This window comes from Chroicocephalus ridibundus, chromosome 4 (genome assembly GCF_963924245.1).
Source record: "Chroicocephalus ridibundus chromosome 4, bChrRid1.1, whole genome shotgun sequence".
Taxonomy (NCBI): Eukaryota; Metazoa; Chordata; class Aves; order Charadriiformes; family Laridae; genus Chroicocephalus; species Chroicocephalus ridibundus.
The window spans coordinates 73,146,550-73,174,359 of NC_086287.1; the positions used below are offsets into that span (position 1 = coordinate 73,146,550).

The 27,810-nt window shown below is 43.7% G+C and overlaps 1 protein-coding gene across 3 annotated transcripts; it reads left to right on the forward strand.

The window, feature by feature from the left end:
* Nucleotides 1-1,171: 1,171 nt before the first annotated feature.
* Nucleotides 1,172-27,498, forward strand: NUTF2 (nuclear transport factor 2). 3 transcript variants are annotated; one of them, XM_063334031.1, is made up of 5 exons: nucleotides 1,172-1,285; nucleotides 11,383-11,507; nucleotides 14,678-14,749; nucleotides 18,952-19,050; nucleotides 26,965-27,498. In XM_063334031.1, exons 2-5 carry the CDS (start codon nucleotides 11,409-11,411, stop codon nucleotides 27,076-27,078), a joined length of 384 nt encoding a protein of 127 aa, XP_063190101.1. In that variant the 5' UTR covers nucleotides 1,172-1,285; nucleotides 11,383-11,408; the 3' UTR covers nucleotides 27,079-27,498. The 3 variants fall into 3 exon arrangements, with proteins under 3 accessions (XP_063190101.1, XP_063190102.1, XP_063190104.1); XM_063334032.1 differs by lacking the exon at nucleotides 1,172-1,285 and adding an exon at nucleotides 1,356-1,721; XM_063334034.1 differs by lacking the exon at nucleotides 1,172-1,285 and adding an exon at nucleotides 8,372-8,501.
* Nucleotides 27,499-27,810: the final 312 nt, after the last annotated feature.

Below are 27,810 nucleotides of genomic sequence, written 5' to 3' on the forward strand. Positions count from 1 at the left end.
AACTCAGCGGAGTCTCAGCTCGCTGCAGGCTCCATTTCCAGGCCATGTGGGGTAAGAAGCCTTAAGGTGGTGATGGACACAGCATTGGCACACAGGTTTGCCTCTTTTGCATAGGAAAAACTTGGAAAATACTGTTAGTGTGACATTAGGGGAGTCTCAGAAAGAGGATCAGTGTCTGCCACCTCTGTCTCCTTTTGCTATCGCTGCCTTTAGCAGCAAGCCCAAACAAACACTTTGTGGACCCATCTCCTTCCAGGGCCGTGCAGTGCTGTTTCTCTCTAAACAGGAAGGAAATGCTCAGGCAGGGACCCGAAAACCCTCGGAGTTGGGCTAAAACACCATGCTTGGCATGGGTCAAGAGGTGAGCTGTCTTCCAGGGTCAGCCCTATCACCAAACAACCCAGTAACAAAGATTCTGCTCCTTTATAAGAAGCCCTCCCTGCTGCCGCTCCAGTGGCACACGCCTCCAGCGAGACCGTATTTTTTAGACCACTTATCTGTTTGCAAGTATTTATTTGAAGGTGTTTTCCTGCCACACCACAGCTTCTGTGCTAACTTCCTTCAATGCAAGCAAGCTGAGCAATTCCTTTTCTTTTTTCTCAAAAAAAAATTTTTTTTCATTGTGTAGCTCTTGTTAGGGGAGTTAAAAATGAATTTCAGGGTCTGCAGCTCATTGCCAACTGCTTCGCTGGGGCCGATAGCCCTCTGAGGGTAGAGACCCTTCTTTTTGGGGCAAAATCCTGTCATCGTTACAACCTGGGGCCAGTAACAGTCATAGCGGGCGACACGGGCCCAGGGAGGGCCGAGGGTCCCCTCTGCCACCACAGCCACGACCCGCGGGGGCGACCGGGCCCAGGGCAACCTCCCCGTGAGACGAGGCCTCCGGGGACGTCTCGGTCGGCGCCGGGGCAGGCGGGGTGGGTCGGGGAAGGACCCTGAGGGGGGTCGCCGGGCGGCGGGCTCGGGGCGGGACAGCCCCGCTGAGGCGGGGGACGCCCCTCCGCCACTATCCCACAGTGCTGCGGGGCACGGCCTGCGGGGCCAGCGGCGCGCGGGCCCCTTCCCTTCATTCAAATGAGCCACGGCGGGCGGCGCCGCGGGGCACGCCGGGAGTTGTAGTCCATCACCGCTTTGCAGTGCGCGCTCCGGCGGCCGGCGGGACTCGCCGTCCCGGCATGCCGCGGGGCGAGGACGGCGGGGCGGGGCGGGGAGCGCGGGCGAGAGAGGCTGAGGGGGTTCGCGCCGCGCACGGGGCCGCCGTCGCCGCCATAGTGGGAGCCGCGGGGTGAGTGCGGGTGGGGGGGGGCGGAGCGGCGGCGGGTCCCCGGCGGGGTAGCGGAAGCGGGACTGGGCTGCGCTGGGCCCCGGTCCCCCGCGGGTTGGCACATGGCACCGCCCCACCCCGCGCTCGCCGGCCGCGGCCCCACGGTCCGGTCCCGGCCCCGCCGCGGGGTGCTGCCGGCAGCCGCGGGCCGGGTTGGGCGGCAACCGGCGGCCGGAGCCGCCCTGACCTTCCCCGTCTTTGAGGCGCCGTCCCCGAGGGGCGGCGGCCGGGACCCGGCGCCCGCGTTTACCGGCTGAGGGAGCCGAGCTGCCGCCGGCGGCTCTGCCCCGGCGCTGAGGGGGGTGGAAGGCGCCCGGCCCAGCTCCGAGGGAGTGAGGGGCAAACCCGGGCCGCACGCTGAGGGAACGGGTCCCTCCGGCCGGTCGGTGAGCGGGAGGTGAGGCGGAGCACCGGCGCACCCACCCCGCGGCGGCGGCGGCCGGCCCTTCCCGGCAGCGCTGCCCCGGCTTGAGGCTTTGCCGCCGCCATGGCCTGGGGGCCACCGGGGAGGGGCTTCTCCTGGGGGCCGCCGGGGTGGGATTCGCGCCGGGTTGGTGTGGCAGAGGGGAGAGGGGTGTGAGCTCTCGGAGCTGCGAGGAGACGGTCTGTGGGGTGTGACAGGAGGTGCACTTGGTTGTGTTTTCTGTGCTGGGCTTTTTTTTTTTTCTGTTTTTCGATGTTCTTACTGTATTCCTGTCTTGCCAGAAGGTTGTGCGAGGACTGAAGTTGACCCGACGTGGCTGAGTCGCTTTGTCGCGTAGAAAACGAAGGGTTCACCCTGCCTTGGAGTAAAGCTAGCAACTGTGCATGTACTCAGGGATCTGCTGTAGTCGCCTAGTTTTTTCCTTTTACTTCCCAGTTTCTGGTGTGATTCTACAACCTTCTTCCACCTCCATTGCTATTGTCACTTTTTAGCTTTAAGAACTATCAAAACCCGCAAGAAATTACAGTGGCAAGGAGTGTATGTTGCGTTTTGTTAATATGAGAGAGCTTTCTGAAGGCGTTAAGTCCCGAAGATGCTCTTCTTACAATTCACATTTAACTCCCTGAAGCTGTAATGCTTCAACTAACTGTTAGTTCTCATTTGAAGTCCATCGCTTCCAGTGTAAATGAATATTTTAGAGTTGGATTTGTGGCATGTCCATTGTATTGCAGTGGAACGGGAACAAAGCCCAGGTAAATGCTTGAAAAGGAACAGCAATCAGTTGCAGAATAGGAATCACTTGCAGAACTGTTGCTTGAAAGTTAACTGTGATTGCTGAATCAGCCATCTTCTCAAGTTGACTCTTTTTCTGGTTTCCCTTTTTCTTGGGAGGAGTTATATTCAAGCAATGCTTTCGGTGTTTGTGTGTGGTGACTTTTAAGTGTTTTTTTAGCAGGGGCATTTCACATATCTCTGCATAGAAGTAGAGAAATTACTGTATATAACATCATTATTGGTGAAAAACATAATCTAATTTAAAGTTCCGTGACACCTTGGCTTACTTTTGGACTATTTAACTGTTTTCCAGCTGGGGTCCTAATTATTATTTAATGTTCCTTCCTAAAAGATTGCAAGTTGTTCAGTAGATGATTTGAAATATATTTGTTTTAACGTCTGTGTCTGTTCAAAATGCAAATGGTAACAACTTTCTGCAGTTCTCTGTTGGGGATTCTTTTGTTTCTGTCATTAATAATAGGATCATCTAGTTAGTGGTAGCGTTGAGCATATATTTCAATCCTTACACAAAACATACCAATAACTGGTAACACTTTCAAGTATGATTTCTTTCAGTTGTTTTAAAACTCCTAAATATTGTGTCATCACGGGGAGTTTTGATGTTCATATTTGTACATGATCAACTTATGTGCTTATGTACGATGTTGCTGGAAATGGAGCTATTGTTTGTCGTGGGGGAGGAAAAAAACCAAGCAAAGCAGGATGGGAAATGTTTGGTTTTGGAAGTAGAAGATGGTTAGGTAGATACCATACAAAAGGTTTTGGTGAATTTTTTTTAGATGTATTTTGGAAATTTGGAGCTCAGCCAAAGACTGGAGAGCAGTCATTTGGAGGTGAGGTGTAACAAGCCTTGCTTATACACATGAAAAATTTGTGGATTGTAAAGCACATTGGAGAAAATTTTGCATACTTTGAATGCTGCCAGTCAATAATAGAGGAATGCTGTGGCTAAGCCTAAAATTATGGAGTGATATAATGCAAAATAGCAATGTTATCTTGTTCCTCTTGCATTTATCACTGCACCAGGTTACCTAGGGTTATGTTTGTAGGGGTGACTACTTTTGTGCTGTCTAATTCAGGTCTGTTATTTACACAACTGGCTGCTTTTAACAAACACACAATGGTGATTGTTTTCAAATGTGCCCAACTTCAGTTGTGAACCACAAGAAAAGTTGCAAGGATTAAACTGCAGTTTTTGATAGAATTTCTAATTAGTATAAAGATTAACACTGAATATTATTTTGCTGAGTTAATGAGCAAACCTGGTTAATTTTTAAGTAATTATTTGGTGGAGAAAAAAGGGTTATAGCTGTAGTATGACATCTTTGCTTCTGTAACTTAAAAATCAGTTCCTAATTTTGTCTTAACCTGAAACAGCTGTCATGATAGTCAGAGCCGGATAGATAGAAATACCTTAGATTCTGCTGTTTCTCGGAGATTAAATGTTATGTTACTGTGCCTATAAAGTAAAGAAAAATGCAGTGCAGCAGTTTCCCCCTCCTGTCCCCCTTTCCCTCGTCTCTTACTTTAAAACTGAGCAGTCTTGGGCTCATCCTGGGGAAAAGAGATGTGACTTCAGCCTTGTAAACTTGAATTCAGTTTTTGGGTTGCAGCAGAATACTGTGGGAATAAAATGCCTGATGTGTAGCATTGTGGCTATTGCTTAACAACAAAACATTATGTCTTCCTACCCAATTATGTATAATATAATTGGATATTAATATAATTGTAATATATTTGAAAATCATCTTGGCTGACTCTGTTGGGTTGGCACGCTGCAGACGGGATGAGCATCACACTGTAGGTGCAGTGAAAGCTTTCACGGAGTTCTCCCCATGCGTTTTGTTTACTAGTGGCCTGGTACTTGCTGACATCTGTAACCAAAAGAAATATACTTCAGGTTGGCATAATTCCTGCATTAATTTGTTTTAATGAAGTTGGAGTAGAGGAATAAAAAGACTGAGAAGGGGAAAGGCAATTTATTTTCCATATTTTTCCGAAGAAAACAGTCTGCACCTTGTCACTCTTCCCCTTTCTCCCTTTTTACTCTTCAACTGTTCACATAGCTAGACTTAATTATTTTTAGATCTGAAAGTGTTTTTAGAATAATGTAGTTTATTGCACAGTGCAGCCCACAGCAATTACTAGGTGAAGGTCTGTGTTCAAATCAATAATTTCTGATTGGCCTGTAGCAGTAATATTCAGATTATTAAGCTCCATGGATCAGTCAGCTGCTGTGAAGATGACAGCACAGATACCTAAGAGAAGCCCTTCTCTCGGTCTCTGAATGTAGGAATTTGCGCCTTAACTGGAAATTTCCTAGCTTTTCAAATGGAGAAGGATTGACCATGAAATTGGAATTTCTCAGAAAGGGGTACAGTGCATTTAAGATAAATGGCTGATGATGTATGAGGTCCCCAAGTAAGTTCCAGTGTTTAATTGCCCCTGTGTTAATGTGCATTCTGCCTGGCCTGGGCTTGTTTAGCGCGGGGAAGAGAAGGCTTGAGCGGGACTTGGTCCTATATCCAGTATCTGTCAGGCCATCAGGAGAATGGAGCCAGGCTGTTCACAGGGGCACATGGTGGGAATGCAGAAGACCAGGGGCATAAGTTGGAACAGAAGGGGTTCTGGTTGGACGCAGGAGAGCTGCCCTCTGCGTGAGGATGGTCAAGCATTGGAAGAGGTTGCCCACAGAGATCATGGAGTCTCCAATCATCAGAGCTTTTGGGGATCAAAGCAGATAATGGCATGAGCAACCTGGTCTGATCTATCTCACCCTGCTTCGGGCTGGAGGAGATCCCTTACAGCCTGAATTATTCTGTCGTCATTTGCGTAGTTTCTTTTGTTGACAGTGTACGGCTTTGCTAAAGGAAGATGATGTTATCGAGTGATTCTTGGTGTAGTTGAATAGATGATCTGTTTGAGAGAAGATTAACTGGTCCTGCAATGCTGGTTCCATTGTGTTCCTAGAAAGCATGCACAGGGGACACTCCTGTCTTTGTACGTTTTAGTGGCAACGGAAAAGAGGTTGAAGGAAAAATAGTCTAAAATCTGTTTGCCGCTTTACTTTTTCTGTTTCTACTGCTCACTCTTTTTAACCTGAGCAATCAAAAATACATGCATGGGAGAAATTACATGAATAACAGGAACTGAACCAACTGAGAGCTCCTTCATTGTCCTTATTTACTCTTGTTAATCAGTAGTGAAGGGTGCAGCAACTGATGGTCTAAATCATGTTTACCATGTACCCCTGGACCAGTAGCACCAAGTTAAAGGGACCATTGGTGCTCTCTTGTTACACTGATTTTTCAAGTCTTCCAGAAAACAAGCTTGAATGGAATCTTAAGAGAGTTTAGCTTTGGTACAGTGGTGCGTAGGGCCAGCTTTAATATCCAGGGAGTGTGGCTTGTTTATGGTCTGATTACTTACGGAATAAGCGTAGTCATAACAATAATAGACGGCAATTCTTTTTCTCTGCTAACATCTTAGAATCTATTGGTTTGAGGTTTTTCCTCCTTAAATTCTGTGTTTTCTTTCTTGATGTTCTGTAGATCAGATACTCTTTACTGAGCTTAAATTTGCCTGTGATGGTTGTTCATTGATTCTTTGAATGCAGCTTGCTTTTTGAATGTGGCAGTCCCTGGGAGAACACCTTCATTTTCTCTAGCAATTTAAATCATACTTTACTATTGCTCATACTAGTTTTTGCTGACACTTTCAGAAAATGTAGTAGTCTTATAGTAAGTGCAGGTCTGCCATGCTTGGATTCAAAAAGACTTAATTTTTTAAATTGATAGCAGTGAGCTTACATATGTCGGGGTCTGATAACGCAGCAAACGCAGCTGCTGGTTGAAACAATTATTTGGTCTTTCTCCATGCTGCAGAGATGTGACAATAGCCCACCTGCTCCAAATGTCACCGGTGCTTACATGTTTCAGGAAAAGCGATCTCTTTATTTGTCTGTTGGCAGGAGACTTTCTACTTTTGCGTATGGTGGCTTTTCCTCAAGTTACAGCTCCGAGTAGCTCTGATGATGCTGCTTGAGCAGAAAGATGGACTTTGTGCTGCAGCGTGCTGACAGAGTTGTCTCCAGGCTGTTTCCTGGTTTCTTGTTTGTTGACGGAAGCAATGGAAAGAGTTTTCATCCAGACCTTTTGCAGAAATGGGTCTTTTAAGGATTGTACTCCCCTTAGGAGTTATGGTCAGTCTTGATATGTTTGTGTTGAACTCTCACACGCAGTTAAGGCAGAGAAGGAAGAGGGATAAGTGTAGGTAGGAACAACCTAAGCTGTGACCGGCAATGGGAAAGAGGCTCGACTTCTGGGTTTTGTGGACGGAAAACGTGTTGCCTGAGGCCAGTGTAACCCTAGTCTAATTCAAGGTCACTCATGGCCTGTGTGAAGACTCTGTTCTCTTCCACTCCTACTCTCTCACACCTTGACACACCTTCCTCCTTGGTGCTACTACTGTTGGGAGTCATGCAGCTTCACCTAATGGAAGTGCCATCTGCTGTGTGCCAAAGCAGATGAGGGGGAGCTTAATTCAGGCAGTTGTCTCCCTCCTGGACCAGCATAGAGACCAACAAGCTGGAGGAACCTATGGAGAAGAGGGGAGAGAAGCTTTGGGGTGTAGTTATAGCCTTGGATGATTTGGCAAGGTTGAGGAGCAACAGAAGCACTGGGCAGTGTAGGCTATGCAGGGTGGTCTGCTGGCATTGTGGGGTCCTTTGGAAGTCCTCTTGATATTGGGGGTCTGTGACTGGTATCGTGGGGCACTGGAAAGTTCTGCATGGTTTAGGGTCTGAATTCCCTCTCCTGTGCTGCTGCAGGAGCTTTGCTGTATGCCCCAGGGTGTTGTGCAGCAGTGGCAGTGCCAGGCTGAGGGATGAACGAGGGATGAAGATACTGGGGATACCATGGTACCTTGTAGGATGAGAGCTGTCAGAAGCATGGTGAGAGATGTGCAGAGGGCCGGAGTTTACACTTGAGGATGTGTCAGTGTGTGGCCTGGCAAAGGTGTTGGAAAATTTGGTTTAGACGTCACTGCGGAAAAGTCCCCTGTGGAGCAGCGATCCCAGTTCTGCAGTGTCAGCATATACCTGTTGAGTATAGAGCGAGGTGCTGGCAGCTGCAGCTTTTGTGCACTGTATTGGGTTTCAGCTCGAGCACTGACTGCTGGGTGGTATTTGAGGTGGGGATAAATTTTCTAATACGAGCAGATCCCAAGAAATTGAGTAATGTGAGCTGAGGTATTACACTCCATGTTGGTAGTTCACCTTTGCTGCTGTGCTTCTGCGAAGGAGCTGTTAATGGAATGGGCTGTGATGATCTTAAGTGGATGTGATGAGGTAGATTTGAAGTGACAAAGGGAGGAAAATTAATTAGCTTAAGGAATTGGTCTCCTTTTCCATGGGGAATTAAGGTGGGATATCCAATAATACACTTACACAGTGGTACCTTTCAGCAGGTGCCTTTAAAAGGACAGGTGTGCCACATCGTATGTGTTTTCTAGCTTACTAAAACTTCTTTTATCTAGTTTTAATATTGACTGAATACTCTTGCCTCTGTGACCAAACTTTGCGTGAACCACAGATAGATTTGGCTGGATGGCTCTGAGGCACACTAGTGTCCTAGTGTTTGACAGCAAGCTTTGGAATAGATCTTAAAAGCCTTTTATATTACATTTATCTCATTAAAGCAGCCTGAAAAATATGTCAATACAACCATAGGTGGATTTTATCTTATTGAAAGGGACTGGGCTTGATGACACAAAAGATCATTCCTATCTTGCTCTTTCTTTAGGTACGTCTCTAAGCTTCTTACATCTGTGATGACAGGCGTAAAACAGGATGGAGGAAAAGATGAAAAATCAGAAAAGGAAAATAAAAAAAAAACCTTTCCAGGAAGAGAGAGAGTGTTCAGCAAAACTGTATATGAATGGCACGGGAAAAAGAGCAAGGTTGTAACAAAAAACCTCCCAAACCAACAATCAAGGATCATTAATCTCAGCAGGATTTCTTTTTTAGTTTGGTTTTCACTTCTGGCAAAATCAGCATTATAACTGGTCTAATTTATACTGATATTTTAATTTATTTAATGGTATTTTGCTTGCCAAAATATAAATACATTGATTTAGAAGGAGATAGCAATCTAGCATGCTAACTTTTAGTTTTAGAAACCATCATACTACTATCTCTATTTAAAATTAGCATTCCTTAATTTCTTGCCGTCTCAAAGGCTTTCTCGCTGTTTCTGGATGGAACAGAAGGCACCTGGTGCTCGAGTGAGGCTGTTGTGCCTTGAGTTGAAAGCCTCTGGGTCTAAACAAGGTGCAGTGCTAACATACCACTTGATCTTGGGTCCATATGATGGTACAACGAGCTGCTAAGGGTGAATACACATCGGGTGTGTTGGGGGGGTGGGCGGAAATAAATTTAGCAATAGCTAACTTCAGCTTCAGGAGAATAACCTGGTGTTCTTTTGCTGTTCACTGCTTCATCTCAGTGCTAGGTGCGTGGCTGTTTAACATCGATACTGTCAAATAGATTTGCACGTGAATGTTTAGGAAGGCTATCTGATAGTGATACGAGTTCATGGGCTGAAGTTAAAGCTATGACGATCCATAAAAAATGAACAGAAGTGATTTTCACTTGGACTCATTGTTGCCTCCACCACGGCTATCCCAAACTATACACCTCTAGGTACCTGCGGGTCTGGAATGGAACCAGCAGGCTTCAAAACTAAATCCTAGCACTTCCAAACAAGACGTGAGGGTCCTCCCGAATGACAGGGTGGGCATCAGTCAGCAAAGTTTCCAGGGAGTTGGTGAGGTGTTTTTAGGGTGGTTTTCTTTCAACATAAAATCCTTTAATACAGGCTGAAGTTGTTAGATTTCTACATCTGCTCCAGGTTGGGCTGGTATGTGGCACTTGTGGATGCGCAATCAATACAACTTTCTCCTCTTGTAAAGAAGTAGGTTTAAGTTGTTTGAGGTGTGTGTGTGTTTTGTTTTTTAAACCTGTTGTACTTGGAGGGATTTTTAATTTGCGATCTGTTTTCCCAGAGGAGTGACCACACTGGGTAAAGCTCCTTCAGACTGAGTTATGTATTGCAAGTGTTAGCGGAGCACATGTGGTGGTGACTGGTGCCAGACTGTAGATCTTTTTGTAGCGGTTCAAGTACTAGTTACGTGTCAACAAGTCTTTAAATTTTTAGTCTATGTTAGTGTGCAGGGTTATTGAGTTTGACGTTGACGGTATTGCCTAGGTGGTCGATAGTGAAATAAGGATGTTTAAAATTGGGGTATGTATGTTTCTGTCTTAAATTAGTTTTTGACCTTATCCTTGAATAAAATAAATTTCTAAGGTGCACTTGAGAACTAGCATGCAGCCAGCATCAGTTGGATGTCAAAAACCACGAGATCCGCTTTTGTGGTGTGCTGTCACAAGCAAAGCTCCTTCTGCCGAACTTCTCTTTTCACAGGCTACAAACCATCCCTTTCTCAGCAGGGAGAGCCACCTTCCCAGTGTCGCACTCTGTGCTGTCATGTTCTCTGCTCCACACATGCCAACCACTTTCTCCCTCAATTACACTGGGTGTCTAAGCTCTAGCAGTTGCTCTTGGTTTGTGTTTTACTTTGGTAGTTGAATTTACCGCCCTGAAAGCTTGTGTGCTACCTCCTGTTATGCCATTGATCTAATAAAAGATATTTGATCTTCTGTAAGTCTGGCCAAATTTGTGTAACCTTCAAACTTCTGGCCTGGGGTTTGAACCCATTTCAGCTCCTGTTTGTATGAGTAAAGCTCAAACAGCTAAAGGCCTAAAATATGGCCAGAGCTTTCTTGTCTGACTGTGCACAGAAGGCTAGGCCTGGTAATACTCGCTGTGGAGATCTTAGCAATATGTTTTTTGCTTCTGTTAGGAATTTGTCAAATCTTAAACAGGTGTATGAGTAATTGGCTTCCTTTAGGTGTCAAAATAGCTGTCATGTCCTGTGTCCTAAAACAGAATTTCACACCTTTTCACGACCTGCAGTGCAATACAGACCTGTAGCTCAAGGTTCCTGGTCAGGGATTGCAAAGAGGTCCATGACTGACAGATCTTGACGTTTAGCAAGTATAATTTAGTTTGCTTGAAGTAAACTCGGATCTTAAAATGTAATGTACTGATAATGCATGATAGTTTCTAGACTGGGTCTTTCTGAGCTGCTGCACGTGCTGTATGTTTAATCCCTCTAAAATAGAAGGACTCTCAGATAAATGTCGAGTATGCTTCAGCCTTAGTGACAGAAGAGGAAAGTAAGCTTGTGTTAAGTAAAGACCTAGTGAATTAACTCCTGTTGTGTACCGCTGAAAGGACGCTCTTCCTTAGAATGGCCTGTGGATGGTGAATACCTGAGGAGCTGAATAGATAAATCAGTTGGTGTAAGCTACTTGCAGACAATCCATATTAACACGTCAGTTGTTTACAGTAAATGAGATCAAGTTGAAATAGCAAGCGCTTGCCAACTTTTTCAGATGGTGTCTTTTTTGAACTATGTGAATATAAGGTGGTAACGCTTACTCATTTTTGTTCTTGTTCTCCACTTTTGTATGCAAGTTGTGACCACCCACTGAAATAGCTGTAGAAATCACCAAACGCTAAAATAAGAAATTAAACCATTTGGTGTCCAAGAGTTTTATTTACAAAGATACAGAGGTGAGATTTGTCCTACTTCGTCCAAGGAAAAATCTGTCCAGCCTAGAGGATCTGTGTTTACTGATGCTTAATACTTAAGCCAAGTGCTATGCTTATTTATGTGGTTGTTCTTTCTGCTAATTTTTTGTTTGTTTGTTTTACAGTCACTGGCTTTGGGTGAGGATTCAGAATGGGAGACAAGCCTATCTGGGAGCAGATTGGGTCCAGCTTCGTACAACATTACTACCAGCTTTTTGATGCAGACAGGACTCAGTTAGGAGCAATATATGTAAGTATCTACAAAAGAGGGGGCTGAGGCTTTGTCCCGTTATTTGCCTAGGTTTCTCTATTTTGATCTGTGGGAATACACAGGGTGGGATAGTGGATTTTATCCTGACTCCAGAATGTCAGTCAGTGCAATCACACTTACTCAACTTTTTATTTATTGCATTTCTTCTACATTTCACTTCTATTTTGAGCTTTCTCCGCCTTATCTATAAGCAGTCAGGGTCATAAAACCCCCAGCTGTCTGTAGACAGTGGCTTGTAGTGGAGGGGGCTGGTGACGATCCTGTGATGAAATTCTCTTTAAAAGCAAATGTGCTAGCCTTGGTTTGCCACTGATTTATGGGCATGGATTTGCTTGGTTCCCTCTTGAAGTGGGATGTGATTTAAGTCCTACTCTGTGTTTAGCAGTTCTGGCAGGTATTTTTTGGATCTCATGCTGCATTAATCCTCCGAACATTAAAATACATTTAAAATTTTGAATCCAGTTTTAAATATTTAGACTTTGTTAAAGAAATTTAAATTCAGTTCAACTTTCTTCAAAAAGTAGGTTTTTATTTTTGCTCCTTATTTGGGGCAAAGTAGATTTGGCTTCCAAAATTAAAGACTGTAACTAACAAACCCGAGGAATCTCAGCTTTTAGTTTTGGGGAAGACTCCTCCAGAACATGCAAAGTGCTCTGTGTTTGGAGTTGATTACTGGTGGTGAGGAGTGCTGCTGGGTGGATGAGGCATTTCAGCAAGACACTCAAGTCTTACAAGTCTTCTAGCAGCATATCCTGTTTTTCTGACCTGTTTTTCATCTGCTGGATGAGCTGTATGAAGCTTCAGCAAGCTCTTGAGGATGGAAGCTATTGCCTGAACACCATCTGACACCTCTCATTATACCTACCTCAGCAGCGTCCACCAGCACTGATAGCATTTGCTCTTTGGATTGTTGTGTGTTTGCTAGGAATCTTCAGAAGACTGCTGATAAGTACAAGCTAATTTAAATTCCTGGCAGCGTGGCCTTCCACACAATGAACTCTTCCATCCTTAGGGTCCTTCTTTCTGTGATCATTCAATGGAGACGCCTATGCAAATGTGGTCAGGAGTTCTGTTATGCAGACTGGAAGTGTTCAAGGCCAGGTTGGATGAGATCTGGTCTAGTGGGAGTGGTCCCTGCCCATGGCAGGGGGGTTGGAACTGGATGATCTTTAAGGTCCCTTCCATGATTGTTTTGTGGAGTTCCTAAACTGGAAGATGGGACCCTGTTTTGTGTGGTCAAAGTGCGCCATGGCCACAACTTGTATAAATTAGAGGGATTTCTGCAGAAACGCACTTTTACTGGTGAGCTTTTTTGACTTCTGAGACGCTGTGGGAGCAAGTGAATTTTATAGCGTGCAGGAATGCAGCAGGGAGCTCTTGGATTTGTTTGCGTTCTGTATCGATACTTCCACTGCAAGGTTCAGTTTTCTCCTTTAGTGGTGTGATCTAAGTCAATTGAGCTTTTGTCACCTAATCCAGGTAGGGATATGGGCCGCTCACTTTTGCTATGAATTGCTTGAGTTGGTGCACTAAGCCAAAGACTTGTTTTACAGTTATCTCTCTGTGGTTGTTTGGCAGGAAAATGCTGTAGCTACTCCTTTCCTCTGCTTTGGGTATGTGGCTACTTATAATGAAATATTTTCTTATTTTTATGCTGTTTTCTTATCGGTAGGTCTTTTGGGATAGAGGAGGGGTTGCTTTTTGTTCTTGAAGCAGTTGCTCCCAGATTGTTGATACAGCAAGTGGCTTTGGAGGTAACCTGTAGCAGAGGGTCAGGTGGATGCTAATTAGGTACAATGTGAAGTTGTGTGTTTCAGGAAGAGCATAGCAGATAGCCTCCTTCCCTGGTACCATCACCCGGCTTCACCAGTTATCAACATCAAGGGTTGATGTCATGTAAGATGCAAGTGGTGTCAGCCAGATGATTTACTGTGTGATTTTTTTTTTTTCAATTACACCGTCTATTTCTTCCTGAAAGAAACATGTCCAAACTCAAGAGGAGGCTGTATTCGAAAGCGGTATGAAGAGCCCCTGTTTGCATTTGTGACCCTGAAATGCTTCATGCGGTTGCCTGTGATTCCCTTTGTTCTTTTGGCTGCTGCTGCACTATGTAGTTCCTGCTGATGAGACATGGAGGAACAGAAGCTTTTTTAGAGTGGTTGTGACTGTTGTGCAGGTTCAGCATAGCACATATGGCTGAAAGGAGTGGCTGCTTGATGTAATGTGGGTCACAAACAGGGCCTGGAAAAGCTACAAGAGAGCATACAAATGGAGCTCTTTGGAATCTGCTTGATTCTGCTGAGACATTCAGAGGTTCAGTGAGAGCTGAAGACCGAATGGAAAAGAACTGGGAATCATGTTCCTGGAGGTATTTAAACTCAAAAAGGTGAAATGAATAAGTCATCTGTGATAGGGTACATGGCAACTTGGTCTGTCAGGTGTAGGGTGAGGGTGCTGTTTGGAGGTGGCAGCAGACTTTGAACTCAGTAGAAACCAGTTTAAATTTAAGTCTGTTTGCTGAGGTTTAAAATTGGATTTGGGAGCTATGTCAACAACAGGATATTGCGACTCTGGTTTAAACAGTATCCTAAGCTGAACAGAAAGCTTCTTGCCATTTGCTGTGGCACCTGACATCACATGCTCAGAAAAGCTTGTAGGCTGAAGCACCTCAAGCCCTTCATGCCACACAGAGCAGTCTGTTAGAAAACCTTTAGAGGCCCATTTTACTTCTCTGGGTGTGAATAGGGTATGCAGATTAGTACCTGAGAGGAAAAAAAAGCTGGTGAAGGAACTCATCAGATTTCTTCGTGTATTTTTGTCTCCCTACATGCTCGATTTTGTGTCCATAGGATTATTTTCTGTGATTTTTCTTTTATCTCCTTGAGATTTTCTTCTGAAAGCTAACTTTGATACAAAGGCTGGAACTTTTTTGATGGTAGAATCATGATAATGAAATGTAATCTGCTTAACTTCTAGTTGATTATTCCACACTTTTTTCAGTTGCTCTTTGTGGTTTCTTTCCATCTCCCTTTGAGCTAGTTTCCAAATAGCTGGATTCTAAGGGTATATACCAAGTAAACAAAGTCTCTTACCAGGATTGCTTAAGGGTTACCTCAGCAGGTTGATGAATTTGTTTCTTTTCCCCTCAGATTGATGCATCATGCCTTACGTGGGAAGGACAGCAGTTCCAGGGCAAAGCAGCTATTGTTGAAAAACTCTCTGTAAGTCTGTAATTCTTATCAAATGTTTTGGGAAACAGTTCTGGAGACTATAAATTAATTGCTTCTGAAAAACTGATTTCAACTTCAGCAGTTTAAAACTCTTGAGCATGGGACTTGTGCTTCCAACTTTTGTTCTTCAAAAAATGTTATTTGTGATTTAATTCTGTGTTCCAATTTTGGCTCTAATGGTGGAATGTTAATTGACTGTATTAGTTTGCAAGGTTATTTTGTGACTGCAATTGCATCTGACATTATTGATTTATTTTTTAAAAAGTATAGTTCATAAGCTGACACTGCGATCTAGGGGAATGAAAGGTGGTTTTTTTTTGTTCTTTTAAAGCATGCCAAGGAAGTAGCAATAGCAAACCTGTTATTTGGATAGCCTGTGATAAAGGCTAAACATGTTATTACAAGGAACAATTTGTTTTCTGATACATAAACTGCAGATAAATTCTGTGGTGGAGAACCTGACTTAGCACAGTGTTTTTCAGCTGTTCAGATATGAGCAGTTATGATTCAGGACTTTGAAACCAGTGTTTCTTCTTCATCAAGTGAGAGGACAGTATTTCTGTGTAGAGACTGAAACTCTCCCTCCCTCTTCATTTAGTTAAACTTGGAGAAGTTTTATCTTTTTGAGTAAATCCATGCTTCTGTTATAAAACTGGGTGTACTTATAAGCTGTCATGACAATAGAAAGTTTGTTTCTATTGGAAGAAATGTGCAGGGCATGTGTTGGGTCCTTGGACATTCCACTCAGAGCGTGGTATATCAGGCAGATACACCATTTTTATTACACATTTAGAAGAAAAATCTTTCTGACTTGGACACTTGTCTTGTTGCGCAGCTACTGCTTCTCTGTTCTGGAATCACTGCTTTTCGTCCAGGGCATCTTTAACTGTGAAGGCTGAGGTCTGCTCTTGGATCTGTGTATTAGGCACCCACACTGCTTTTGAGAAGGCCACACACCTCAGAAATAGCACAGCTTGCAACTGCCGGCTTCTAGATGAGCGGATACTCAACCTCCAGAGCTGCTTGTTTGTGTACTCAATGCTCTTTAGACTTCTGGGCTGAAAGCCATTTAGATACCCAACCAGCTAAGCATTTGCTTGGCCACAGTGTCTCAGACGCTGCCTTGGATCTGGCCCCGTGCCGATCGGCCCCTTCCCACCAGAGCATTACTCATTTTTACCTTCTGTGTCTCCGGTGCAAGTTGGACTTTCTGGATTCATGTGTCTGCTGCATAGTCTTGCTTGGTGAGTGAAGGCATGCTGCTTTGCCTCAGGGAAAGGTTTTCTGACGTGTATCCATCTGCTTAAAGTAAGGAAGAAATGCAGTAAAATGCCCTTCTGCTGCCATGGCTTATTATGGGGCTGTATGAACTTAGTGTGACTCTGATGTCTTTCAGTATACCCCTGTCAGCACTGAGCTGCTTGGGCTGTGTTTGCTGTTCCCACTTAATGTGCTCACCTACTCTGTGCTTCTGGAGCTTCTTAGTTGAGCAGATCACTGAAAGATTGACCCTGAGATTCGTTTGCACTTCTGCAGTCTTTTGTTCTTCAGTGCCTGGCTGATTAATGAATGTAGATGCCAAGATGTGGGATTTTCTGTCACAGTTAAGTTCTCTGCTGTGTAACAGCAATGCTATGGCACCTTTTCAACCTACTCTCTCAGGTGATGCTAAGACAGTAGGGTGAGGTGGTAAAGACATTGCTTTGCCAGCACTGGGCACCTGAACCTTGTTACAGAGTTGGAGTTGACACTTGTTCCTTCTGTCTTAGTGTCTTAATTAGTGTTGCACTTAAGAGTTGTTTCAAATAGAGTGCTTGTCCTAATCAGGGGACAGCATGATTTACGCTGAGCATTTGAGATAATCCTGTAGTTGTACAAGCCTCCTGGACCAAGGAGGGAGCTGGGACAGGTAGCTTTGTTGCCAGGAGTGACTTTAAGCTACCCTGCTTCATTCTTGTGAATTCCTCTTGCCTGACTTCAAGGAGAATTCCGCAGTTTTGGCAGTGAAAGCCCAGACAAGCTTTAGTGTCAGAGGGCACTAAAGGCCTTGGTTGTTGCGTGGCTTCTCACTTGTTAGTCACTTTTATTGTACTCCTTATCTCAATAAATGCTTCTCTCCAGTACAGACAGATGTTCATAAGTAACCATTCTTTTGAGGTAGCTTCTCTCTGTCCTCAAAATGGGTGACCTTTCCTATCAGCTGACCCTACTTCTTCCAGCGGGATTTCCCCCGCTGCATCACATGAGGAGTAGTAGCTTACTCAGCTGGCCAACCTTTGGGCTCCTTTTTTCTGAAGGGGACAATCAGATACTTGAAACAGGCACCATCTTACCCAGTCTTGACTTTGGTTCCTTGTCACCATATTGCAGAGCTTTTGACTCTGAACTCTTTCCTTCCTCCCTGTCTTTTCTCCAATCTCACCTCTCATTGGCATCTTGTCACACTGGAAGTTGGATTCTGGATACAACCACATTCATTCCCCTTCAGCATTCTGCCTTTTCAAGAGACTTTTCTTGCAGGACTTGTCCAACCAGAAGCTGTTGTGCTGAGGTGGGACCAGGCTTCCTATTACTCTTTTGTCAAAGGAAGGGTGTGCAATGTCCCAGCCTATTCTTCTGCAGGTTGTGCTGGCACATTCATGTTTGATGGTTGGCACGTTGGTTTTGATGGTTGGACGAGATAATCTGAAAGGTCCCTTCTAACCTAGGCAATTCTATGATTCTAAGTTCAGGATGGTGGCCCTGGAAAGCATTCTGCTGGTAGTTCAGAAAAGACTGCTCTGGATTTTATTTTTTTTTTTGTTACTAAATGTCTATTCCATACTACACACCAGTAGCTCACTTTGCAGTTCGTGATAGGTTGGGATTGTTGTCTGAGCCAAGAGGAAACACTGCAGGCTTTGTTAGAGAGTGTTCTTGAATAGTGTCCCTCTGATTAGAAGGCTGCTCCGTACACTTCCTTTGCTTCCCCAGGTATTGATCCTGCCACAGTTTCTGTGTTATCTGTTACCTAAGGATTTAGCTTCTTGGTATTCTTTCTGAAGCCTTACGCTTGTCAGGGACAAGTTTGTACTTCACATCCTTGACAGTAGGACTTGAGTCTCCTGTTGTTGTACCTAGATCTTCTAGGAAGTCTTCCAGGCTTCTTCCACTAGAGTGAAATGCAGAACTTGTCAAAGTACGTGCTTGGGTCTGCCTCAACCATTTAAACCAGGGAAATGGAGCAAAGGCATCAAAGTACCACTTGAGGTTTAAATGTCCACATGCTGCTGCCCTGTGCAGCGGGTGGACTCCGGATACCAGCCATGTGGTCACTCAGAGCTCCATCCATGCTGAACTGTTGCTTGTCAAGCATCTGGCATTAATGCAGCTTTTGATAGAACAGTGCCAAAACTGCATTTCTGTGACAGGACTCTCAGATCTCCCAGGTGTGTGATGTTTGCCACTTGGCGTTGTCTGTGATTGGAATATGAATGTGGTCTAAGTTGAAAGACAGAAATTACTCCCCAATGTCTGGTGTTTCTCAAGGGGTGTTCCTTGCACACGTAACTGCAGACATACTTGTATCTGCTACATGAGCATGGAAAGCTTTTTTTCATTTCAATATATGTGTGTTTGATCTCCACCTCCTCCTCCTTTCCCCCTGCTCCTGCTTGCTACATGGCAAAGATGGTGCCTGTTACTGTCAGGTGCTGTTACAAAGGCAAGAAAAAAGGGGAAAGGTGGATACGTGGATCTCAAGTCCTGAACACTGGTTCTTGGTCAACCACCTTTCCTTTGTATTCGTAGTGATTTTAACAGAGAAGCAAATTTGGAGTTGTCTGGTAAACAATCTTTTAATGTTGTTCAGAGCAGAGAAGCTTTGTGCCTCTATCATATGAACCTTCAGCTTGTAGATGAACTGAAGCTCTTTGAGCCGTGTAATTAGACTAGGAACAGACACTGCTTAACATATATGGTGACATATTATTTCATGTCTCCAGTGCTTGAAAAAAACACAACTGTTAGGATCAACGCAGACTGAGTAGTGTTGAGTTGCAACAACTGTCCGTGCAGTACTACTAAAATAGTCTAACACTTTATAATGTTGGATTTGCTTGATTTTTTTGTTTTGTAAGTTCAATAATGCAATGACTGTACATTTATTTAAAATATTACATTATATATTACACTTTATTTTCTTTTCATTGTAGAGCCTCCCTTTCCAAAAAATACAACACAGCATCACAGCACAAGACCACCAACCTACACCTGACAGCTGTATACTCAGTATGGTAGTGGGACAGCTTAAGGTAAACTCTTTCCATTACAGGTTAACAAATGCTTATGTCTTAGATTTTTGCAGGATTCTAAATCATCCAATTTCTGAAAACATAAATCTCTTGGGTGGGGAAGGAACACTGGTAAGCTTGCGTTGGACATCATTCTTCTACTGTTGAAGACTGTCAGGAAACTGCTCGTCCCGTCAGATAACTAGCCCTAGGTAAACCACCTGCACTTTGACAGTTTTATGTTCCTGCCAAGCAAAGTACCGTGGTTTTTCCAGTGCATACAAATACCACATGGGCTCTAGAAGCATCAGTATTTCCCTTACCCTGATGCAGTAAGGTTTCAGTGTCCTCTGTTGCGTTTTAAAGCGTCATTACAGTGTCCTTGGACAGTAAGAGCACATCTAGTTTAATGTGCTCTTTGATGTAACGTATGCATCGAGGCGTGATTTAGCAGACACCTTGTTGTTAGCTGACAACCCTTCAGTAAGACCGTGTTTTTTCTTTGCTGTCGCAGGACACAAGAACACAGTTCTGGTGTTAATGCAGTCCAGTCCCTCTGTAGTCAAAACTGGTTCAGCAATGGGAGTGTCGCCTCTGAGATCAGACAATTATTGTTGAAACAGTTTCTTGTTGTGAAGAAATCAGGTCATTTTTGAGGCTGTGGTGTGATTACATTGCTGTTTGTTATACTACTGAACTGAATAAACTTATGCAGTCTCCTGTTCTTTTGAGAAATATATACTAGAGCCACAGACTTGTAAGCTAGTTATGCTACTTATCAATGAAAGCTGTCGTCCTGGAATCTGCAAAAAACAGCCCATAAAGCTGTGAAGTCAGCTGTGGGCAGAACTTGCTCAGAGTGGGCAGTGTTTATTTAAAAAGTGTGAAATTAAATAGGAATAGTTACAATTATCAAAGTTAGTTTTGTCAGGGTTTGGTCCAGCCACGCTGTCAAGTCAGGACTCTAAAGCCATCCAGTCTTTGGAGTTACTTGAACCTCGTTTCTTTTGAAATAGCTGTTTAGGTTTCCTTTTCCTGTTAACTCTGAATGGCACCAAAACATTCAAACTTCCACTGACTGTGCCATTCACTGAGCAAACCTGGGACTGAAGGTTGGAACCTGCTTGCATAGCTATTCTCCATAATTGTTCTGTGCTGGGCAGTTGGGAAAAGCAGTTCCCAGTGTATCGCATCCACGTCTAAGCCTAAGGTAGATAGCTTTGGCTCTCATTAAAGTTGCCCCTGCTTTCTAGCTCCAAGGTGGATTCCAGCTTTGTTGCTCAGTCCCCCACGTATGAAGTCAGACATGCTGATCTCATCTGTCCTGCTCTTGGGTGTGCACAGAACCCAATGATATGACCAAGACTTCTTGACTCAATGTCTTGGGCCGCTCACGTCTGCAACTGGTTTTTTTGCACAGTCATGTTTTTAAGGTTATTGCACAATCATCAAGCAGATCACAGCTTGCAACAGTGATTGTGGTGAATCCTGTGGCAAGATAACAAGTTCTTACCGATTCTGTAAAGCTTTTGGGTTTTCTCATTCTTTAGTGTGGTCATTAGGGTTATGGATGCAGTCCGGGAGCTTTCCATAAATACCGTGGCTTGGAGTAGTATTTCTTACCATGCTGGTTTTTATCCTCTGAATAATTTCAGCTTGCTGAAATTACTCAGAATAATTCAGGGATCACATGATAGTGTGTCTAGGTACTTGGAAAAAAAACCATATTGGATTAAAGTATGCCTGTTGTCATGATCAAATTCAACTTGTTTATGAATTTTTTAGTAGGAGAGGCAACATTTTTCCACTGTTCGCATGTATGTGTCTCCAATCTTAGCTTTAAAAAGCACATTTTAATGCCTGGCAAATGCTGTTCCTCGCTGAGGGATTGTCCAGAAAGTCAAAGTCAGCTTAGAACTTTGACTTCTTGCTTCTGCCTTGTACAATACTTACACAGGTGGACAAACGAAATAACCAGGAACAGTAGCATGACATATATAGTAACCATTTTTGCCAGTACACAAACCTGGTTGTTGTATGTAGAGAATACTTGTCCTTGTGCTAATACATACGTGTTGACAGCCATTTTAATGCGTCTCAGTGCTGTTCTTGATATAATACAGTAACTGAGAACAACAGGGTTCAGTCAGTGCATTTTAACAAGTGGCTCATCTGTAGTTCCAGTTGATCGGGGTACATTTTAACAAGCAAACGTGGAGCAGCATACTTAATTTTATTTAAAGTTTGCCTTCTTTCTTAATGGTGTCGCTGTTCTGCACAGCTCAGGCCTGTTGGTGTCGGAAAACTGTAGAGAAATTTGCATAAGGAATGGCACTTTTAAGACCATCAGTAGCAGGTTTTGAAGGGAAAAGCCACGCCTCCTGGTCGCTATTCAGTTATCCTTTTCATGGGACTGAGCCAAATTCTTCAAAGCCTGGTACAATTAATGCATATGCTTTTGAATCGTCTGCGGTTTTTCAAAACTTGCATTGTTTTATGTAATGAAGGAGCTTGCATAATGCTTTCAATAGAATAATCCAAGAAAATAATAATAATGCTAAAACACCTGTAACGTGCCCTTTCTAAGCAGTCATTCTTGGCACGGTATTTAAATGGATTTTCTGAGGCCTTAGTTGCTTGAATTGCTAGTCCCAAAAGTTCAGTGGAAACTCATTCTTAAGTGAGCTGGGCACATCTTGTATTTCTTCCTTAAACCATTATATTTTGATCTTGTTTGATTTTAGGGGGGAAAAAAACCCAAAGCAAAGCCGAAAAACCTTCAACTGTCCTTGCATATACTGTGGGGTGAACTGCTCCCAAATTGTCACACAGCCTCAGCTCCCTTCTTAACTGTACAAGAACAGTTCTGAAGAAGTAATGGGGTCAAGGACTAATACTGCTAAACTCTGTTATTTCCTTTACCAGAGTTTTATGCCCTAAGTAAACCTGCAGGTCTGGGTTGTTTTTAGCCTGCCCTGCTGGAGGGGGCTTTAACTGGGGTCAGCTGAAATCATGACTGCCCTGTGACAAGGTCAGGATGTGCATCTGCCTCTGTGCTGCTCCAGTCTACAGCCCAGCACACTGGTACCAATAGGAACTGTAAATTTAAAAAAAAAAAAAAAAAGTCTTTTGCAGCAGAATAATCATCTGCACTGAGGGGACTGGACACAGCAGCTGCTTGGAGAAGATGTTGGAGAATAATAGAGCATCAAAGTAGGGTGAATGTCACTAGCGAGGCTCTAATTTGCTGGCAGAGGCAGTACAGTAATCGCTTTCACTGAAAAGCATGTTTACGAGTAAACATATGAAAGATCCTCTTTAATGGATGTTGGGATAGGTAGTAATGGGTTTCTTCATCCTTTTGTAGAGGTATAATAAATATACCTCCTCTTATTCTAATTCTCTTATCACTTTTTATTGCTATTCATTGTCTGGGTGCATGTTTGCTTGCTTCAGCTAGGAAGAGTGAGCATCAGTTTAAGCCTTTAGAAGTGAGTTTCATTTGGTGTGACACTACTTTGCTGATGCTCATCCAGAATGTCACCCAATATTTTCAGTGTGCTTCACCTCGTAACGTATTTCTCCTGTCGCGCTCAGGCAGACGATGACCAGGTTCTAGGCTTCCACCAAACCTTTTTGTTGAAAAATTATCAAGGTGCCTGGGTGTGCACCAACGAAGTCTTCAGGCTAGCCCTCCACAACGGTTAACCCTCTGCCTTCCCTCTCCTCCATGCGGTCCTCGCTGGCCTGGTTGAGTAAGGAGTGCTCTCTTCTCGCTCTTCTGGCACTTGAGCTCGGCTGAGATGCATGGCTGTGGCTTGCACTTTCTCAGAGCCATGTGGCAGATCTGTGGTTCTCCCCCAAAGTGTGAATTTTGAAGTGATTGTTGCAGAATTAATAGTGAATAACTAATTGTTATGCGGTGTTTCCTAGCCTTAAAAAGGAAAGGAAATTTGCAATTAAAATCACTGGGTGTTTTTGTAATGCATGCTGAACACTTAAAGCATTGCTTAAAGCCTGTTAAATGAGGCTTAAGATCTGAAAGAACCTGCTATCTTAAGTAATTAGCCTTTTCTCTGAGATGAGGATAGCTGCAAGCCTGCAGTTCAATCAACAGTTGCTGTGGGGTGCTGGTGAGAGGATAAAACTGACCAGACAAAAGGAGAAAAGTTGTGCAGCTAAACTTGGATTGCAAAATAGTGTTGCATCAAATACTGTGACATGACCCACGGCTCTGTGAGCTGAGGACTTTCTACAGTTTTGAGCCCCCAGGTCAGATGGGATGTAGAAAAACTGGAAGAGGGCAAAAAGCTGGCAAGATTGGTAGTGTTCCTGAGCTCCTGGAGCTGGGAGAGGAGGCAGCTAAGGGCAATCTGCCTGAAATGTAGGTGGAAAGGAGTAGAGTACCTCCAACAACCTGAAATCAAATTGTTCTTGGCAGTGCCAGACAGTGTAACAAGGGACAGGGGTTGCACACTTTCACTTGGGAGGCTCAGATTGGACACAAGGGAAAGATTTTTTCACTGGAAGGCTGAAACACTGGGAAATGGTGCCTGGACGCCTTGTGAAATGTCTGTTCTTGGAGGCTTGGAGGACTCAGCTGATGCAGTGCTGCTGGTAGTCCACGCTCATGCTGAGCACGATGCTGGATTGGAAACCAGAGGATCCTTCCAATCTGATCCTGACTTTTTTGTTTTAATTCAAGGATGTCATGAAAGAATCTTGAACTGCATAAAGGAAAGCTTTGTAGGAAAAATAAAGCCCCCTGTGTTTCGAGCCTGGGCTTGTATCTGGAATGCAAATTGAGTTGGACATAGCTGAATATGGAATGGAAAGTAAGAGTTTCAGTGAGGTTATCGGAGCTGTGGTGAAGGTCCAAAATCAAATGGGATAGGATTAGTCTATGCCTTCTAGAGCATGTCAAGTCACTCAGATGTGGGTCTTTGCTATATGTTAATAGGATGTATTCAGAATTTTGAGAATGGACTATTAAATTATTTCATTCACCTTAAATCTAGGATTTTCCTTGGTTTTAAAGTATACTGCTCCTCTGTGCTGTGAAGACATAACATAAATGAATAAAGAAAGCACGTGACTTCATTGCGGGAATTTGCCATATGTAGAACGGCAAGATTTTGGTGAAGAATTCCCTTTTCTTTTAATCTTCATGTGTGCGGTCCTGGATTGGGTAAGAAAGGAGGAAATTCTCCTCAAGCCAAAGCAGTAAGAGCTGCAGTGCAGCTAGGCTTATCATAAATTGAGGAGACCTACAGTAAAGCTAGTCTGGTGGTGATACCTTTTTTTTTTTTCTGGAGGTATATTTTAAAATGTACTTGTGTCAGTAATGACATGGCCAAATTTGGTGTGAAAGCTATTTTTGCACCTTGTAATAGATGCTTCAGTGACCTAAGAAGAGGAGACCATAGGGCAGCTGAGAGTATACTAAATGCTTATTAATAGTTGTGATTAGAAGGGTTCAAGTCGAAATGATTCTGCCGGGCTGATTTAAACTAAGCCATTAGAAAGGAGCTGACAGGAATATGAGTTCATTCCAACTTAGTCAGAAGGGATAGTGTTAATAAGATGCTTTACAAAGTCGTATGTGCGTCTCTGATGCTTCTCAGTTTTCTTAAAGATTCCTTCATGTCCAGGAACCTACCAACCATCAGGCAGTAGTGAGACTTTACTAGGATGTACATGTTACATTTGATCCTAGGAAAACCTAGAAAAGGCATAAATCCCTGGATTTCAGTGCCCAGGCCACCTCTTCAGCGTGGCTACGCGAGCATCTCTTCTGGGCAGAGCTAATAATGATAATACTGCCCCCGAAAGAATAGGCACGACGGCTGTCGTATGTGCTAATGAACTAGATGGATGGCTGGTCTAATCCAGCGTAATTGTTTGTGTTCACATGCTGCTGATTGTTACAGAGCCTCTGCCTAATGCAAAGGAGGCATATCTCAATGTGACAAAAACTGCCCAGTTCATCATCAGAGACTCTGTTGGTACTTGTCTTGCTTGAGGATTTTTCCTTCATTCGTTTGTCTACTGAGCACTTGCACTTGCTCATGCTTTTGGCCTTACTTGTTGCCGCCTTAATTTCTGGCTGTAGTAGTAGCTCATGGACTTCATCCTTCGTGGTTTTGTAGTAATTTGATATCTTGCCCGTTCTCCCTACCCCGATCACATTTTTGCAAGCTGGAGAGTCGTACTCAATTTACTTGCTTCAGGAGGAAACTGGCCTGTGGCTGGCTCATCTTTCTTGTCCTTCTCTGGCTTTTCCCTATTCTATCATTTTAATTTTTTTAAATGATAAGAAGTGCATGCAGGATTTGATGTGTGGGTGCTCTCTGTGCGTTTATGCAGTTGCTTACTTATGGGGTCTGGTTCTCTGTTCCTTTCCTAATAACTGCTAACACTGTGCTTGCCTTGAGAGCTGTTGAGCTCTGAGCTGGTTTAAAAAAAAACAAACAAACAATAAAACATTGTCCATCATGGTTTCAGTTTCACTTTCCTGACAGGCAGTAGCTAATCTGGGGCCTGTTTTGGTTTTCCCCTGTGGATTAGCATACGCTTACTGAAACTGCGCTTCATGTACATTTTATTTCCTAGGCAGTTGTGAAATCCTTCCAGCGGTTTGAGATTTGAATGCTGCTTTTACATGCGTCTGATCTTTCCAGTGCTCTGGCAGACTGTTTTGTGATAAACTGATGCCTTCAGCAAGTTGCTCCTCAAAGCTGACTTGTTTCACAGTCAATTTAACACTTCTGTGAATATCACTTTTTTTTTAAAGTACAGATTTTTTGTTTTGTTTTGTTTATTTTGTAGCCTGCTTTGCTCTTCAACCTTTTAATTTGCTGTTCTTGGTGGACGGCAGCAGAGCATTGTGAATAAACATGCAGCACTGACAGTCTGTGCTACTCTGGCTGCTGCTTTTCAATGCTTTTTTTTTTTTTATGCATTTCTCCCCTTTTCTGAAGCTGGATAGTCATGTACTGGAAGAATAGAGCTTAAAATCCTTCAAAAATGCTGAATCAAATACACTATGGTCAGTGTCAGAAGATTGCTTTTTAGCTAGGACCTGTGCGCTGTTCAGATTGAATCCTATTGTGTGATTTCCAGCTGATTTTTGGAATTCTTTCTGTTATTTTGAGGCTTTAATTCCTGCATGATGTCTCTGAGGAGACTTGTAAGTATTAGGTGGGAGAAGTAGTCTCCCTCTAATACTATTCTTGGCTTTCATAGTAGTAAAGTAAATACAGTGCAGGCACTACAGCCTGCCTGGATGAATTGTCAAAGGCAGGAGTTAAGGCACAGCTGTGAAAATCCCTGTGCTTAGAGCATCTCATTGCAGCTACAGCAGGTACTTCACTCCCTTTGAGCTCTCCCTGGACAATGGAAGGGGGGAAGCATTAAGCCACTGGCCAGCTGTACCTGCTCTGGGAAAGCTTTCAACCGCCTGGATCATGACCTAGATCATTCAGGCAATAGTCTTGATACTGACTTCTACGGAATCTCCCTTCTGTCATCAATCCAAAGTGCAGCAGCTACAAACTAATTTTGAAACACCTTGGTTTGTGCTTGGTTCCTGGGCAAGGCCCAAAGAAAATCTGTGATTCGACGCTAAGCCAGGGATGCCCTTACCAGTGTTGTGAAGCTGCTGGAATGAGATGTCTGCAAGTCTTCCAGAAAATCCCAACTTCAGATGCCGTTGTAGGATTTCTGTGTCAATGGGCCCCAGGTGTTTGTCTGCAAAGCACCTCTGAACAGAACCTCTGGTTGTATTGGTGTCTCCTGAGGTACTTTGGCATCTTACAGCATGTGACATCACTGTTAACGTTAGCTTTTAAGTTGTCTTATTGTGAGTTTTGGAATGTACTTCTCAAAAAAGAGCTTTTTTGAACTTTTTTTCCCCCCCCCCCTCTCTTTCTACAGGCTGATGAAGATCCTATCATGGGATTCCACCAGATATTTCTATTAAAGAACATCAACGATGCCTGGGTTTGCACCAATGACATGTTCAGGCTAGCATTGCACAACTTTGGCTGAGCTGGAAACCCCGAGGCACCCGTGCTTTTTTTTTTTTTTTTTTTTTTTCTCCTCTCCTCTTACTGGTATTATTCACACTCACGGAACATTCCAAATATCATACACAAAGCTGCAGCCCTGCGGAGCGTGAGCAAGCAAGACCTGTGACCTGCCCTTCTGCTGAGTTTACATTGTCACTAGATGAGTTTCTTGTGCATGATGTTTGGAAGTTAGACTTAGCTGCATTTGACAAGAGAAATTTGTGTTGTACCAGCATGCCTCGGAAAGAATTTACAATGCAAAAGGTTGTTGTTTATGTATTGACAAGATGCTCTATAACCCAAAGAAATGAAAGAACAGCAGCCTGTACAGCCCAGATATTGATTTATTCAGATGTTTCAATGCTACATTACACAATAAAACCATCAGATTTTCTTAACAGTTTAAATTGTTTTAATGAGTTGGATATGGAGTATATAGTATTGCTTGCTTTGGCTGTCCTGTGTCTGCCTGGTGGGGAAACATTTTGAAACCTAAACATCTGAAGCTGAAGAGCACTTGATAGTTCTACTGATGAAGGCAGTTCAGGTATGCCTTTGGCCATACAACGTTTTCCCCTCCTCAGCAGCGTTTATAATGCAGACTTCTAGCTCAGTTTTTAACATTGATGGGTTAGTTCCCAGCTGTTCTATTGTACCAAGGCAAATGCCGTAAATACACAAGGATGACATTGGTCATGGCAGCCTGTAGTCA

What these genes read in the sequence shown, in the direction of transcription:
- NUTF2 (XM_063334031.1), top strand. Translation starts at nt 11,409, where the DNA reads ATGGGAGACAAGCCTATCTGGGAGCAGATTGGGTCCAGCTTCGTACAA. An exon ending in CTATTGTTGAAAAACTCTCT is followed by an intron (nt 14,750 to 18,951) that starts GTAAGTCTGTAA and finishes TTTTCATTGTAG; the next exon opens with AGCCTCCCTTTCCAAAAAAT. An exon ending in TGGTAGTGGGACAGCTTAAG is followed by an intron (nt 19,051 to 26,964) that starts GTAAACTCTTTC and finishes CTCTTTCTACAG; the next exon opens with GCTGATGAAGATCCTATCAT.